This window comes from Corylus avellana, chromosome 2 (assembly GCF_965113065.1).
Source record: "Corylus avellana chromosome 2, dhCorAvel1.hap1.2, whole genome shotgun sequence".
NCBI lineage: Eukaryota > Viridiplantae > Streptophyta > Magnoliopsida > Fagales > Betulaceae > Corylus > Corylus avellana.
Genome location: NC_142491.1, coordinates 38,902,035 through 38,918,574, shown reverse-complemented (window position 1 = coordinate 38,918,574; position 16,540 = coordinate 38,902,035). Strand labels below are relative to the sequence as shown.

The 16,540-nt window shown below is 37.0% G+C and overlaps 3 protein-coding genes across 3 annotated transcripts; 1 reads left to right on the top strand and 2 right to left on the bottom strand.

The window, feature by feature from the left end:
* LOC132164573 (Haloacid dehalogenase-like hydrolase (HAD) superfamily protein) lies at positions 1–1,995 on the top strand. Its single transcript, XM_059575107.2, has 8 exons — positions 1–121; positions 216–281; positions 370–467; positions 597–634; positions 760–847; positions 938–1,147; positions 1,256–1,321; positions 1,587–1,995. The coding sequence occupies exons 1-8, from the start codon at positions 61–63 to the stop codon at positions 1,758–1,760; spliced, it is 801 nt and encodes a 266-aa protein (XP_059431090.2). The 5' UTR covers positions 1–60; the 3' UTR covers positions 1,761–1,995.
* A 4,444-nt stretch (positions 1,996–6,439) lies between these two features.
* On the bottom strand, positions 6,440–7,353 carry LOC132191067 (photosystem I reaction center subunit II, chloroplastic-like). Its single transcript, XM_059606088.2, has one exon. The coding sequence runs from the start codon at positions 7,245–7,247 to the stop codon at positions 6,612–6,614; it is 636 nt and encodes a 211-aa protein (XP_059462071.1). The 5' UTR covers positions 7,248–7,353; the 3' UTR covers positions 6,440–6,611.
* Positions 7,354–9,885: 2,532 nt separating this feature from the next.
* LOC132191407 (putative linoleate 9S-lipoxygenase 5) lies at positions 9,886–13,932 on the bottom strand. Its single transcript, XM_059606402.2, has 9 exons — positions 13,498–13,932; positions 13,030–13,319; positions 12,639–12,885; positions 12,101–12,439; positions 11,924–12,009; positions 11,729–11,836; positions 11,333–11,637; positions 10,970–11,233; positions 9,886–10,885 (listed from the first exon to the last, which is right to left on the bottom strand). Exons 1-9 carry the CDS (start codon positions 13,736–13,738, stop codon positions 10,117–10,119), a joined length of 2,649 nt encoding a protein of 882 aa, XP_059462385.1. The 5' UTR covers positions 13,739–13,932; the 3' UTR covers positions 9,886–10,116.
* Positions 13,933–16,540: the final 2,608 nt, after the last annotated feature.

Here is a 16,540-nt window from a genome sequence, read left to right as displayed (position 1 = left end):
TTCTAATCTCTCTCGACTTACAATTTCAGCGACTCTTCTCCACTCCCTCTTCGTCAAGCCATGGATTCTTGCAGCAAATCGCTTCTCGATTCTACTTCTCCTTTCGACTGCCTCATCTTCGGTAAATCTCTCACACAGCTCACGAATTTCTTTTTTGTTCTTTTGGTGTCCTCTGAATTAATGTCTGATCGTTGTTCTGGGCTTCTCTGAGACAGATTTGGACGACACTCTGTACTCTTCCAAGATTGGAATTGCCGAAGCTCTCAAGAAAAACATCGATGGTACGAAATTTCATATATTCATGAATCATCGCATTTAATCAATTCATTGCAATCTTAGTTGTTGACTATCTTTAATTTCTTGTTGCAGATTTCCTTGTGGAAAAATTCGGATTCCCAGAGAGCAAGGCCTCCACTCTCCGAGCTGAGCTTTTCAAAACATACGGCAGCTCTCTAGCTGGTTTGCGGGTAATTCACTCATTAAACTCCCCAGAAACTGAAATCTTTGAAATTAGACACAAATTTTGCTTTACTTTTTAGCTGACAAATTTGCTCTGCCTGCGATTTTCTTCTGAGTAATTTCTGTATTTGTCACAGGCATTAGGCTACGACATCGACGCCGATGATTACCACAGGTTAGCAGAAGCAGAGATTCTTATCCCTCTAATCACCCATTTTAACTTTGAATCGAAACTTCTTGTCGTTGAGTTGAACTAATCAAAATTGTATTTCTCTTCCTCGTCACCTTTGTTGACCACAGTTTCGTACACGGTAGACTACCCTACGATTTGATCAAACCGGATTCTCAGCTACGAAACCTCATGCGTAGCATTACCCAAAGAAAAATCGTAAGCTCAAATCAAATCCTTAATTAATTCTCAGGCATTGAATTTAATCTTTAACTAAACGATTCAAATCCAATTTTGGGTTTATTTCAGATATTCACGAATTCGGATCGGAATCACGCGGTTAAGGCGTTGGATCGGCTCGGATTAAAAGACTGCTTTGAGCAAATCATATGCTTCGAGACCATGAACCCGAACCTCTCGAGGTCAACCCGGCCCGACGAGTTCCCGGTGCTTCTAAAGCCGTCGATGGACGCCATGAAGATCGCGCTGGATGTCGCAGACGTTGATCCTCGGCGAACGGTACTCCCGTGAAATACATACGATAGATTCTCGTAAAGTCATTTCATTGCCGATTATAGTGGCCAGGTTAACGGTGTTAACTTGTTTGTGTCCGTTTCTTTTGAGCAGTTGTTTCTCGACGACAACGTCCGTAACGTCGCTGCCGGGAAAGCCTTGGGTCTCCGAACCGTCCTGGTAATTTCACATCATTGCTGTTTAAAACTTAAAATTAATTCGGCATTCGATTGACATAGGTTGTCTCGTTTCAGACGTGACACCAAAGGAAATAATTAATTAATAGGAAGTGTTGCAATTAATGCAGGGATTAAATTAATCTATATGGAACCCACTAAACACAATGACAACACTTCCAAACTCATATCTTAATTATTAGAATAATCTTTGATTGACAAGGAATTAGCGTGTATATAATATTTTTCTTTTTCTTTTTTTGGTGAAGGTTGGACAGAGCGTGAAAACCAAAGAAGCCGATTACGTATTAGAGACTGTCCACAGCTTGGCACAAGTAATTCCAGAAGTTTGGGTAAGCGGAATGGACGGTGATGATCAAAGGATCAGCCGTACCAAAAGCGAGATTGATTCGATCCTCGCAATCACGGCCGGTGGTGCTTAACTGATTGACGATCAAGATCTTCAAACCGTTGGGTTGGGCCCAGCTGTGTACGACTGTAGATTGCAATCCCAATCATGTAGATATATCTGAATGTGCATTTGTTCATATGTATGAAAATGGGTTGTCCATATAATGAAAGTATGTTAAGCAGATGTGGGTAGTTGTAATTCGCAATAATGATTTCCTTTTTCTTAGAATGAATTATATTAACCCACGTGTATGGCTGTAATTCACATGCTTTCCTCTTTCCTTTTTAAGATTATAAATTAATGCTTAGGTCCGTCTATTTCAATAAAATACTGAACGGGTGAAGTTGAGCTTCGGTGTAATTGGCTTATGCGCACTAACTAATAAAAAACCATAATAAATAATAAATCGACTACTTCGAGAGAACCTTGATCTTCAATGACTTTTTGAGAGAGCCAGTCTTGACCTTCAAATTAAACATATTAAACTATATTCTAAAATAATAATCAATTAATATATTTTTTTTATCAATAATTTTCCTTTAAATAAAGAAACAATAGACTATTAATTATATAAGAGACGAATTAAGTCTTGACTTCTAAGACTAGAACGCCTCCAGTAAGAAACTGTTGTGAACTATTTAAAGATGCATTCATTTATATACTTTTTATTAGTCTCTAACTTAACCATCAAGGAAAGATCACATCACAAACTCTTTTCTTTTAGCTTCCAAAAAATAAAGAGTCCTGATTGGGAGTACGCGGCGTGCATAGCACGCCGTGAAGGAAAAAAGTTTTTTTTTTTTTTTAATATTTTAATACGCCAAAAAAAAAAAAAAAAATTTGCACCGGTGTGCATAGCACGCCGCGTGCTCTTTTGTTTTACCCAAAAATAAATGACGTTTTGGGCGTTCCAGAAGTTTCATGTAGCTAGCTTTTATTTACAAATCCTTAGTTATTTTTATTCCATGCATGAGCTTGATCTTGATGTGTTGGTAAATAATAGTTTATATTATCTCTTTGTTTAATTTGTCTTCCAAATTAAAGGGTACGTGAAAAAAGATATGCGCCACTAACTTTTCATTTATATTTTAATTTGGAGACATGCATTATTTGTCTTGACAAGCTGGTCGAATGTGATACGTACGCGTACTTCTTTCTTCTTCTTCTTTTTATTTTTTTATTATTTTTTTCAGAGGTGATGGAGGGTCCTTTCTTTCATTAAATATGTACCCGAAAGATCATATTTTATGTAGTTAAATGTTGATTGATAAGGATTTAAGGCAGTCACATCATTTAAGTATTGTTAATTAGTTGTTGAAATAATTCATATCTTCGACTCAGCCTTGGCATGGTCATGAGATTTGGCATTTTCCATAATTATTTCAATAGATCGATTCATTCGATTGTGATAGGAAGCTAGGGTCGGTAGGTATAACAACATGAATTAACATGATTCCACCAAATCTTCCACAATATATATATATATATATATATATATATATATATATATATATATATATAATTTTTAGCATTCATTGCTTCAATGCAATGAAATTAGAAAAACAAAAAATCTTACGTTTTTTTTTTAGAGTAATGCTATGAACTATTTTTTTATTTTCTTTTTATCTTTCTAAAGTCGATGTGACTTTTAAAATTACTATTAAATTTTAGATGAATCATACTTAAATTTTGATCTAATGGTGATTTTGAAAACCACATCAACTTTAAGAGAATAAAAAAATAGTCCTTACCATTACTCTTTTTTATATAGATGTAATGGTTTCTTTCTCACTCCTTATCCTTCTTAATTTTTTCCTCCTTACTTGAAATATAATCATTTTTATTTTAAGTGAATAGCAACGACTAATTGCTTCAATACTGTTAGAATATTTTCCATATATTCTAACATATATTCCATATATATATTTTTCATATATTCTAACAAATACGATGAAATTAGAATTTTTTTTGTTTAGGTCAATGTTATTATCATGACAGTTCCTTCACTCGTTATCATTTTTTTTTTCATTTTTTACTTGGAATATGACCATCTTCATTTTAAGTAAAATTGAGATAAATTATTTATAGTATAGATTTTGTTTTGTTGAATTTAACCGTGAACATGGCCTTATGTTGTTTAAAAAATTTAAATGGCATAACAACATATACTAAATCTTTCCAAATTTAAAAGGCAAAACCTCAACAAAAGTAAAGTTAAAAAAAAAAAAAAAAAAAAAAAACTTCACTCTCTCTTCTTTTCTTTCTATCTCTCACTCTAGAGTTTTCAAAAGTTACTCGGCAGTCGGCACCACTTCAGTCACACCTACGTCTACACAGACATCACTTCACCTTTGCACTATTGATGTTAAGGTTAGTTTTCGTTGGGCTTTGTTGGCTTTTGTGGGCTTGGTTGGAATCACGATGGAAATGAGCTTAGATTTTGGGCTTCGACTTTTGCACCTGAGATGTTAAGGAGATCACTCTTCTTGTAATTGTTGTTTCCACTCTTCCCATATATATTCTTGGGGAAAATGCAGTTTACCCCCCTGAAGTTTTAGGAGTTTTTCAATTTTAACCCTATAGTTCAAAAATTGGCAATCTACCCCCCTGAAGTTTCAAAAATTGGCAATTTAAACCTTCCGTTTAATTTTTCGGTTAAATTGGACGGAAATTTTTTTTAAAAAGACTGAGGGTAGTGATGTAATTTCACAGATTTCCGTCCATTTAGACGGAAAAATTAAACGGAGGGTTTAAATTGCCAATTTTTGAAACTTCAGGGGGATAGATTGCCAATTTTTGAACTTTGGGGTTAAAATTGAAAAACCCCTGAAACTTCAAGGGGGTAAACTGCATTTTCCCCTATATTCTTTACATAGAGCTAGTGTTGAAACTTGTAACATTCTAGTTTCTAAATATAGACATCTAATCATCTGTGTTCAAACTTCTCTATTTCCGCACGTGTTGGTGTTCATCAAATAGGCGTGTCTTTTGTTGTATGATTGCTGACTAGTTATGGAGGAGCTTGATTGAATTGTTATGGTGAACCCAAAATCCCTTTTAATCTGATTGACAATTGTGGACAAATTTAGAGGTAGACTTTGATCCAAACGAAGGAAACAAAAACTGCTCTCTCATGAGTAGAATAACAATTAATAATGTCATAATAATCATCGTCAAACCATATAACTTCTATAATGACTTACCAATAACTAGGTATTTTATGCATTTCAATAGGAAACTGACACATCAGAAAATTACACCAAATTAATTAAAAAGGAAAATACAGGACTTTTACCTCTCTTCAACATATCAATCGTGTAATCCCATTTCCCCATTCAAGAATCCAATGCCACTAGAGCACTAAGAAACACCGCCACTAACAAACACTACTATATTACGTGTAGTCATTGTTAGGTAGTGGGTTTGTTAAGAAGTATTATCTGTTAGGTTATTTCGTTTTTTAGTGTTTTATTGTTTTTTGTTAAGTTCATTAGTTTTTTTTTTTTTTTTTTTTTTTAAAGAGTTCATTAGTTGTTTTATTGTGCGGACATGTCAAAAAAAAAAAAAAAATCATTAGTTGTTTTGTTATTGTTGTGTGGGTAGGACTCTTAGTGTCAAGACTAAGTATTAGTAAGAATATATTTAATTATGTTAATAGTTGAGTTATAATTCACATTGAAGTTTGTTTCTCATGAGACTCTTTTATTGTATTTTGTTATTTAAGTACTGCATTGCTATGGAATAAAAATCAATAGTAAATTCAAACTATTTATAAGAGTTGAGAGCACCTCTAATTGCTCATAGAAAATTTAGAATTCATCGAAAATTCTACCATACCTATTATTCATGTTAGGTTTTGTCCCACGCTTACTCTTTAATGAAAATAGTTTAAAATAAAAAATTTTAAAAAAGAAGAAAAAGAGCAGGTGAATGTATATATAGTATATATAGTTTGTTGTTTTCTACACTTGTTATATGCAGGTAGTGTCCAGTTTTCTGGAGTGTGAGTTTGTTATCAGTTTGGTAACTGGGGCAAGGGGATTGCAAGATTGATATGGAGAGAGGGGATATTGCACGATTGATACGTTTTTTTTTTTTTTCTAATCAAATGCGGGAATTTGGTGTAATTTTTTGGAGTGTCAATTCTATGTTGGAAGGCATAAAAGATTTGGTTTATGCTAGACCCTTATAGAAGTTATTTTCAACCTAAATGTACTCAAAGATACACAGAGTTATTGATTGCCTACGCTTACCTTTAAAACTGCATCATCCTATATGTGCAGTTTTTGCCAATTGCCCACCAAAGTAATTATGCAATTAATAACCGTTCACTCACACACCTTTTTTGAAATTTCAATTTTAAACCTGACACAACTCTTATGTAGCTTTATGTCAGCTAAATAAAAGTTTAGTCTTAAATGAAACTCAATTGAACTCCTATCATATCTCATTAATAAATGTCAATTTGCACACCTCTAAACTACACCATCCTATATATATGACGTTATAGCATCTGGTTATGATTTATCATAGCATCTAGCATCTGACTATGATTTATCATATAACTTCATTTATCAGAGCTTTATTCTCTTTGTAACCTTATAACATTTGGCTATGATTTATCAGAACTTTATACTCTGAAATGTAGGAGTTTTATGCTCTGGATATCTTATCAATGAATTCTAAATGATTGCTGTTAAAAATAAAAAATAAGAAAAAAACAATATTGGCTTAATTGCATGGACAAACAAAAATGGAACATATATGTTTTCGATGTAATGTAGCATCTTGGAAAACAAAATAAAAGGTTACAAACATTAATAACAGTCACATAATTAAAATCATAAATACATCACAGACATCTAGCAAAGCATCCCACACCTCACAAGTCATACGCTTGCTTGCCGGTGAACTTGACCTCAATCGGGCTCACGTTCTTTCCGATTGACCGGAAGTTCACTCCGACGCCTTGGCGGCCTGGGTTCACCTTCTCCGGGTAGACCCCATCCTTAGGGTGCAAGTATTGGACCTCCCCGTTAGGGAACACCCTGTAAAACTGGTACTTGATCTTGTACTTTGACCTCAGCCTGGTCCCCAGCGCCAAGCACTGCTCTTTCCTAGCCAACTTTAGCAGGTTCGGACCCTCCCTCATGATGGCTGCACCGCCGGTGGGCATCTCGAAAATTTGTTCCTTGGGACTCTCCCATGTGATCGCGTAAAATTCTTCAACCTGGGCCTTACGGAGCAAACCCCCGGTGCTGCCGCCGAAAATCGGGGAGGGGGTGCTTGGGTCCAACTCAGGTGGGGTGAAGCCCACTGGAGCCCCTGTGGGAGCCTCGATTTTTTCGTCCACGGAAGCAGCTACCTTAACTGTGCGCTGTGCCACGGAGAATTTGAGTGGCTTAGGAGTAGTGAAGGACAAGGTCGATGATTGCTTCCATGGCACGGTGACACGGTCGCCGGACTTTGAGGTGGAGAGTGGTGGGGTGAAGAGGGAGGCTTGGGTTGCCATGGCCATGAAGGATTTGAGATAAGGTGATGAATCTGATGATGGTTGATGGTCTTAAGGCTGTGAGGGACGAATAAAGTTATTGTTGGGAGAGTTTGTAGGATTTTAGACGGGTGGTAGAGATGTGGGTGTGGATAAGGGGATATGGCTTCGACCAATTAGGATGTCTGATTTTGATACGATCTCTCTCGACTCTCACCTCACCTCACCTTTTTTATTTTATTTTATTTTTTGTTTTTGAGTGAAGTCACAACGGCATCGTTCCAAAATAGCACTGCAGGACAAAAGAGAGCCCGCCTGATCATGGGCTTGGGTATGGATCTGGGCCCAAGCCAATAGTCCTCATAGTATGGGTTATCCTGGCCTAGCTAGTTGGATGCAAACCCATCACAATTTAACCATACAAGGCTTTCTTCAACCTACATATCCTAAGCAACAAAGCGAGGTGATTGCTTCATATAAACTTCTTCATGCCAATTTCCATGTAGAAAGGCATTTTTAATGTCTAACTGAAACAAAGGCCAATCAAGGTTAGTAACAAGAGAAATCAACACTCGAATAGAGGAGATAATGGCAACCGGAGAAAAGGTCTCCTCATAATCAATACTATAGGTTTGTGGGTAACCTTTAGCAACCAACCCTGCTTTAAACTAGTCAATTGAGCCATTTGGATTAAACTTTACCATGTATACCCAATAAGCAATGGATGAGCGCTCTAGGTCGAAAGTTGTTGTGCTAATGAACAAGCAATAGATTGAGGTGCCAATGCTAGAAAGCCATTACCCATTATAGTTACAGCCGCCATTCACCAGGTCTTCGGTCGCTGGCTCCCCTGTCATCAGGTCACCAACTTCCTTGACCTTCCGACACCCGAATATTCGGTTTGATAACCTGCTACTAATTATTCTTCTGCTTCTAGTAAATCAAATGGTAATCTCTCACATTCTACTGAAGAAGAAATTATAAAAAGAACAAGCAACAAACAAGCACTAGCGCAAAAGCCGTTCCGCATTAGCAACTCGCATCCATTTTCTTGTTGCTTTACTAATATAATAGAAAGGGGCAAGCGAAAACCTACTTCTAGTCTTAAAGCACTATAAACCTGTAATTCTATATTGCATCAGCATATATTATTAAAACATTTGGCATCATTATTCATCTCTATTACTTAATTGAATATAGAATTTAATTCAGGTTAGTTGGGAAAACCATTAAGATCCACAATTTTTAGATTTTTAATTTTTTTTTTTTTTTTTTATCAAAATCATATCCTATAATTTTACTTTTTTATGAAAAGCCTTTTATATTGTTAAAATCCAGTACATATATCGCTTTTGCTTTTCTTCCTTGTAATTATTTTCAAATAAATATCTATTGTTGAAACATTTATCAAATAGATTAGTCTCTTTATATTCCATCAATTTTACAACAAACTACTTATGAAATTCCGAAGTAAAAATAAATAAATAAAAAATAGTTGGAGGCCCTACGGGTGGGACTAGCTGTTAACCTGTTAACCAACCCCTCGTGTGAGTCGTGTGTGAACCATATCTCTCTAGATTTTTTTTTAATAAAAAAACATTATGGGAGCCTGGGAGGTACATACGTGTCACTCAAACTCATCGGAACCGGCATACTTGAAGAACTGGCGTGTGGCACGTATAGCGTGCATCAAATGAGAGAAGAGACGGAGAGTGAGAGAGGTTCAACCAGGGAAGGAAATATGAAGAAGGTCCCGCCGCCGCCGGCGCTGGCGCTTCTACCTGCTTTGTATTATTGTGTGTGGGAACTGTGAACCATGGCCTTGCCAAGAGTGGTTGAACAACATCCATGTCTCCACACTCACTGCAAAAGGGTAAAGTCCTCTCCTACATCTTCTTTGTTCTTTTTCATAATCTATATATGCTACATGTGTGATATGTTGTTGGGTCTGTCATCTGCACGCCTTTGACATATTTTCTAAACCTAGAACTAGTTAAATAAATATGTCTTTGACATGTGAATTTGATTTGGGAAAGACTAGTAATTGGTGAATTTCCATGGGTAGTCGACATAATTAAGCAACTGAATTAGATGTTTGCAATATTACTACTACTTTATTGCATCTCGTGTGTGGCTTAATACTGTATTGGTGAAGTTATCTATTGATATGTGCGTAGAGAGGACTTTTTAATTTACAGAATGTTTTGGTACAACAAAAGTTGTTTTTGTAATATATTTAACATGGCGGCTGGTTAATTGCACGTATTCTGAGACTTGCATATTTGGTGAACCCGGGATGGCGCGAAGAAGATTGTCTCAAGTTTTCAATTGCAATGGCGTTTTTTTAGTAGACACCTCTGTTATATAATGCGGGCTCATGGGTGTAGTTTCAGTGCATGGACAAGGATCCTTTCAATTTCCAATGAAAGCATTCATTTTATCGTTAGAATTTAGAAGTTGATACATCTAAATGTTTACATGATTTAATATATACTTTTAGATGTACCAACTTTAAAATGAATATTAACCATTTCATTTGAAATTGAGGAGATCTTAATCCCACGATATGGTATTTAAACTTTTGCTTGCTTCTGCATAATGGTGACCTCTCCTAGGGTTCAAACTGATATTTAATGGTGGGCCAATTTACCCATATGAAATTAAATTAAATGTAACAATTATATTGCATAATATGTAGATATTTGGAGATAATTTCTGCAAATCTGCATATATATATATATACATATTTCATACATAAGGAAAATAGGTACATTGCTTGATCAAGGGGGGGAAATGAGGATACAAGAGGCTACCTGACAATCTTTGAATTTAGCACTACTGCTTACTAAAAGGCAACTGCTTCAAAAATAGACATTTTAGTAGCAAATAAAATTTTTTAGATTGAGACGCTGTTGGGAATCCCTTTGCCAGTGAGCCCACCCTGTTTGGAGTAATCTGAGGTGTTAGGATAGAGCAAGGTGTAAGGCACCTTGACTGGCCCAACCCTATTTTTCCATTTGTTGTCATTGTTCATTTCTATAATTCTGTTCTCAATTGTTATCAGCTTCTCTCTAAATCTCTCAAATGCTGCTAGTGGTTCAGAATCTGAAGTCCACTCAGGCGTATCTCTCTGCCCAAGATAAATCTCATCGGTTGAATGCCGGGACAAAATTTCTATCAGTGATACACCAAGGAGGGTTTGGAACTGGGCTGTTATTGTTTTCAGGAAGGCTAAGTCAGGGTTTGACTCAAGCTCCGCATACTCGGGTGTCCCCGGCTCAGGCATGAAGCGGCGGCTTACTGTTGGGCGATTAGGGAGGTAGCCGGCATAAGGGTATTGCCCAAAATTGACAGCTGCATGGAGGGCAGAAGCCACCCATATGATAATGGTGCAGGCTTGGATAAGCTCGGCTTGTGTCTGCATCTTAGGCCACCAAGGCTCATCTTTTTTGTCTCCATGACCCTCATGGCGGATCTCCATCCACCATGATTGGAGTTCAGAATCACCTTGGACCATGTCATCAGTTGGGTAGTAGAAAGAGCAATATTCACTAACCCAATTCTTAATTGCTGACCAGATCTCCAGCCCATCAACAGCATAGGGATAATCCTGTATAAGAAGTCTGAGGCCATGGGGGTAGCTCGAGTCTGGAACTGCTATTCCTCTAAATGAAGCAAAAAAATGGGTCAAAATCCATTCCAATAAAGATTAAAACTATAGAAATCATTATTTAACAAACTTTGCTAACCTCTTGAGCAGATCATCAGGTAATCCCTGTTCTGTGAACACCCAGTTCTTATATACAACAGAAGACATTTCCATGGCGAATTTAGCTGGGAAGACTGTTCTCTCAAGCACGCCACCGGCATTGATGAGGATCTGACGAGCCAAGGCATTTATGTTCATTGTGTCCCGGAAATGGGGATGCAAAAGCTTATGTATTGGGTGTAGCACACTCAGCTGTCTATTTGTCGCAATCACAAATGGCTCTATTACAGCATGGGTGTTCAACCTGCAAACACAACCGGAAGCATTTTAAAATGCATTCTAGATTAAGGTCAAGCTCCTGTCATCTGCTACCACGCAGTATTTTTTTTCTTCGGCATCGTACCAGTGGCTAATAAGCTGATGGTAGCCAGAATCATTTACAGCAGCATAAGCTTTGGCCAGCTGCCACACTGAGCCTTCAACACCTTCTGCTGCTGGCGTGAAAACTTTGCTGACTGCACCACGATGCTCCCCTTGTGGATGTGGAAGGCTTAACTCAATCGCCAACGGCTTCAATGTCCCGTCATCTTGCAGTAGAAGTAGCGTTCTGGTGGCATACGTCTTTGTTGTAGTTGAGTTTATTCTTGTCAGGTATGGCATTAGTGCATCATGATGATCTAATATAAACAGCCTATTGTTTGTGATTGCCTATAACAACAAAATAGATATTAGCTGTCAATATAGAACAAAGTATAGTAATGTAGATATAGTCAGGAAACATATGAAGCATGTTTAATACTTGATCTATAGTCTGCCCATTCAGGTTGTTCTCTATATGCTCTTCTCTTATTGCACTGTTTTGATTCCCATATACTTTAGGGTCTAGCTTGCTGGTTGGGGGAAATTCCTGTAGACAGCATTTTGGCGAAGATGTTGATGCAGAAAGAGCATTCAACATTATTAATCAACTAATCTAGTGAAAGTAGTATTTTACTTGGAGGCGACGGATGATGACAGGGTTGACTCCTGCAAGCATTTCTCGTCCAAACTCTTCATCTGTCCTCCAAGCAGACCTATCCTCTGCAATTTTGCCATAAAAACTTTATAATTCATAGTTAAGAAGTTTAAAGCATCAAATGCCAAGTGAAACAGAGAAAAATTCTATACATACTGTTGATCACATCGGGAACTGGGAATTTGAGGAATTGTTCACCGTCATTACGGACGAGTTCCTTCAGTAGCTCCCAAGGAATGCATTCCCTAACTTTACCAAGTGTAGGTCCATTGGGTAGCTTGATACCCCCTTCATAGAGATTAAGTACATCTTGCAAGGTGTCAAACTCATTAATAGTTTTGTCGAATATAGATTTAAGCTCTGGGAGTAATATCTGACATAGGGATTTCACAGCATAGGCAAGAAAATCAGAGAACTTCAAGTGGTCGAACCGCTCATCTCTTGGAACATATATGTTAAGACTTAGAAGTGGCAATCTGCTTTCAGTGTTGGGATCTGTCACAATGAGAATATCAAGCTGCTGACTCAAAATGATAAAAATCATTCTTCAAAATACACCTAAAAATCATTCAATGCTTAACATGCCTCATGCCATTTGAAATTCTAAAACAATTAAAGAGCAACCACCAATTTAAGACTTTGTCAAAGCAGCTTTTAACAACTAAAAAATCAGTATATTATTTCTATTTCTAACCAGCTTTTGTTGGTTTTCGACCCGTTTTCCCTCGTCGGGGATACGGATACTTCTCTGATCCACCAAGAACAGGGCGTGCATAATCTGACCCTTTGCCCGGGCTTCCCAAATCATTGTAGTAATCGTAGTCATAGACTCTGTCCCACTCCTTAAACTTCCTCCTCACTGTTCCATTTCCACGTAGATTTAGTAGCTCCTCTTCCCTGTAGTGCCGTAAAAGCTCAGGTGTTTGACATGGAAGGTAGTTCTAGCACAAAGATTATAAGTTGTCAGTGCTTTGACATCCATATGGTAAGCAGCCATTAACCATTTTCTACGAAATTAATTCACAGTGGACTCGATAAGATCAACAATAAGATTTAAAGAGATAATCTAAAACTCTTTAAATTACCTTGTTTGAGAAGAATACACGGTTGTATTTGTAATGATGCTGGGGATAAACCCAAGAATTGCAGACAAAATGCACACGGCCGTGGCCACCAACATCTTCTAGAGTGACAGTCTTAAGGTAAAACTGGCTGTGGTGATGGTTTTTGACAATGAAAGCTTCAGGAGCACCCATGGACTCATCCCACTCAATTCCAACCGTGAATACAGCTTCTCCTGCCGTCAGTGAAGTAAGTGTTGAAATCCAGTTCTCCAAGTAAGCCACCTTTCCAAGCTTCCCTCTCAGTCCATTCGCTATAATACACAACACAAAGTTTTCAGTCTCTTACGTCTATTAATTCATCTCTATCATTGCAGCTTACTCAGCAAGATCAAAGAAGCAGTGCTAGAAAGTTGTTCAAAAAAAAAGCTACTTGATTGAAATTTCATAAAGAAGTTGGAGAGAGAGAGAGAAAGAGAAAGGGTGATTGACCTGGGTCGGGATGAACAGAGCTGATGAGTTGCAGGGAGACACCCTTGCCGAAGAACTCATGAATCCGATCAAGAAACGAGGCCTTCATGTCGGTGGTGTCCAACACGTTTTTCTTCATTAACACCACTGTTCCTTTGATCTTCTTGCTCTCACCCGCCTTGTGAACATTCTTCTTCTTGTTCTTGCCACAAAACATTTCCACTATTTTCTTTATGATCTCTGAGCTGGAACAGACGAGCATCAAAGACAGCAGCAGAAGAACAAAAGGATTGTAAGCTTAAGAGACACTGGGTGGCCAATATATATATATACACAAAATCTCAAAATCTTCAAGAAGATTGGGTGGCCATAGCTTCGATCACTGCTAGTAAAAAATAAAATAGCTTTTATTTTTCTCTCAGCTCTTGACTTGTGGAAGACCGCGCCTTTCCAAGTTTGTAGCTGTGTTTAATGCAGCTCTTGAACAGAAATTATGCCCACCAAATGGTGTGGGGTCTGAAAGGAATTTTTAATCTTTATCCCTTTATTCATGAATAATTAAAGAACAGCCCCAAAAAAAAAAGAATAATTGGAGGACCCGATTCCACATAGGCGACCTCATTTCATATGCTACTTTTGAAATAAAATAAATAAAAATGTTGTACTATTTTTTATCCTTCCTTTATTTTTATTTTTTTTATTTTTGTTGTTGTTGTTTTATGTATGTCCCTGTTGGTAGGGTCTTTTTCACACCTGTCTTTTTGTTAAATGACCATTTGATTCATCTTAGCACAACTTCTTTTTTTTTTTTTGTTTTTTATTAGATGTGAAAGAAGAAAATGACAAGGAAATTAAATTACGAAGGGGATCCTTCCCATTATTTTTTTAGGGCATTTTGAAATTTCAAGGAAAAAACTATCACATGCATGTCACGTGTGCTCTATTACGTCATATTTAATCAGTTGGGCTTGGAAGGACTTTTTTTTTTTTTTTTTTTAAACCAAAGATTGACGGTCTAAATTTAAGTATACCTAACAAGGGTGGACCTACCTTGAGGTTTGCGAGGGTCTAATTTTTTATACCATGGCCCAGACAATGATGAATTTTTCACACCCCTAGATGTAGCTATCTAAAGAAATTGCTAAAGATTTCACTAAAGAGATGATTATCGACGATTTTTATTCTATTAAATAACGTCGTCGAGCATAATTCGAAGGAGATGTCAAGTTCTTTTTAAGTTATTATTATTTGTACATATCTATAACAAGCTATAAAACTTTTGTATTCAAAATGAGAGTTATTTTTAAATGTTATTTTATAGACATGTAACTTTTGTATACAATTAGGACTTAAGGTTTAGTATAAAATTAAATTTAAGATTTGTTTGCTTTTATTTTAGATGAGCTTGCGCACACAAACACATAGATTAACTATATCTATGTATTTATTTATTTGTGTAGGTGTGGATCCCAACACAAAAAATCATTGTTCCACCCCTGCCTAGCAAACCGGTTAATATGTTTTATAAAATGTATGTTGTGTCATTAATAAAAAGTATAACACATAGTTCCAAGAACAAACACATTGATTTGAATTATCACTATATTCAAGATATTAGGGAGAGAAGTGAAATCAAAGTTGAATTCACTCCCTTGATCAAGATGGTGGCTGATCCTATAACCAAGGGATTGTCTCTAGATAAATTAGAGGGGATGTAACCGTAATGAAATCAAGAAACACCTAGGTAATAGTTACATGGGTTAGCACATAGTAAGAAGGAAACTAGAAATTTAACTTAATGGGGCATACTTCTATGAGCATCTTACTATAAATTTAGCTGTTAGTTAAGTATTAGGGGTAACTTCACAGTCTTCACTAAAGACCCCTAAACTTTCACATAATTTGACAAGTCTCCCCAAACTTTAAAATCTCTCAATTTGGACCCATGAAGTTTCAATTGCGCTTAATTTGGACCCCTCCATCAGATTTAGCCATTAACTTTTAACGGCAAACCCTAAAAACACTAAAATATCCCTGATTTTCGTTTTTTATTTTTTATTTTTTTTAAGAAAAAAAAAAGACCACACAGGTTGATGTAGACTGGAATTCAAGGCTTATCTTATCTTTCAGTCTTTTATTAGGTTTCTTTGTTAGTCTTTTATTTGGTTTAGTTGTCTTTCGTAGACTTCTAAACTAATTTTATTTCATTGTTATCTTAGGATTAAGAATCTTGGGGCTATAAATAGATACTTAGAGCCATGAGAATGCTGATTTGGGTTATTATTAAGTTTGTTTAATAAGAATTACTCAGAGCTGAGTTTCTTCTTTGTGTTCCTTCAAAACTTAGAATGTATTTAGCTTTTGTCAAGAAGATTTATTAGATCATTGATAGAATCAAGATCTATAAGTATTTATCCGCTGCTTAATGTTGTTATTTACTGCAGCCCACTAAGTCACGCTGCATCAGTTGGTATCAGAGCTCTAGTTTTCTTTCCATGAATAGGGAGGAGCAACCGTCTGACAGACATGAGCAAAGTGCACGTGCGCACAGAGGCAGCACGTAAGAAACAACCGGTAATTCGTTTGCGGCACATGGATGAGAGGTTTAGTGGTCTAACCGTACAGAAGGAGGGGTGTGCACGCATCCAACACGGGGTTCCTATCGATCACTTGGCCGACATGGATGGTCTGAGCGTTCGTCGTTGTCAACCAAAACCGAGATACTAGGGGGCGGAAGACAAATTTATCGTCAAGGGTGAACCTGTCAATCCTTATGCAGGGTGCGAAGTGCAGAAAGAATTTCCAACGGCACAAGCCCATGCTATATCACGGGATGTAGGCGTCAAGCTCGACACCCAAAAAGAAAAAAAAAAAAAAAAAAAAAAAAAAAAGGTGTCTTGGGAGATGGAGGAGGTCAAGCATCAATCGGTCTCCCGATACATTAGAGGTACGCATACCGACAATTTCAGACTACATGCACCATAGGAGGCAAGGTGGCCAAGCTTGTCATCGATACAAGAAGTGGTATGAATGTAGTCTCAGCGGAAGCGGTTCGGAAGTTAGG

What these genes read in the sequence shown, in the direction of transcription:
- LOC132164573 (XM_059575107.2), top strand. Translation starts at nt 61, where the DNA reads ATGGATTCTTGCAGCAAATCGCTTCTCGATTCTACTTCTCCTTTCGAC. An exon ending in TTTCGACTGCCTCATCTTCG is followed by an intron (nt 122 to 215) that starts GTAAATCTCTCA and finishes TCTCTGAGACAG; the next exon opens with ATTTGGACGACACTCTGTAC. An exon ending in GCATTACCCAAAGAAAAATC is followed by an intron (nt 848 to 937) that starts GTAAGCTCAAAT and finishes GGTTTATTTCAG; the next exon opens with ATATTCACGAATTCGGATCG.
- LOC132191067 (XM_059606088.2), bottom strand. Translation starts at nt 7,247, where the DNA reads ATGGCCATGGCAACCCAAGCCTCCCTCTTCACCCCACCACTCTCCACC.
- LOC132191407 (XM_059606402.2), bottom strand. Translation starts at nt 13,738, where the DNA reads ATGCTCGTCTGTTCCAGCTCAGAGATCATAAAGAAAATAGTGGAAATG. An exon ending in ATGGGCAGACTATAGATCAA is followed by an intron (nt 11,638 to 11,728) that starts GTATTAAACATG and finishes TTGTTGTTATAG; the next exon opens with GCAATCACAAACAATAGGCT. An exon ending in CCTGATGATCTGCTCAAGAG is followed by an intron (nt 10,886 to 10,969) that starts GTTAGCAAAGTT and finishes TGCTTCATTTAG; the next exon opens with AGGAATAGCAGTTCCAGACT.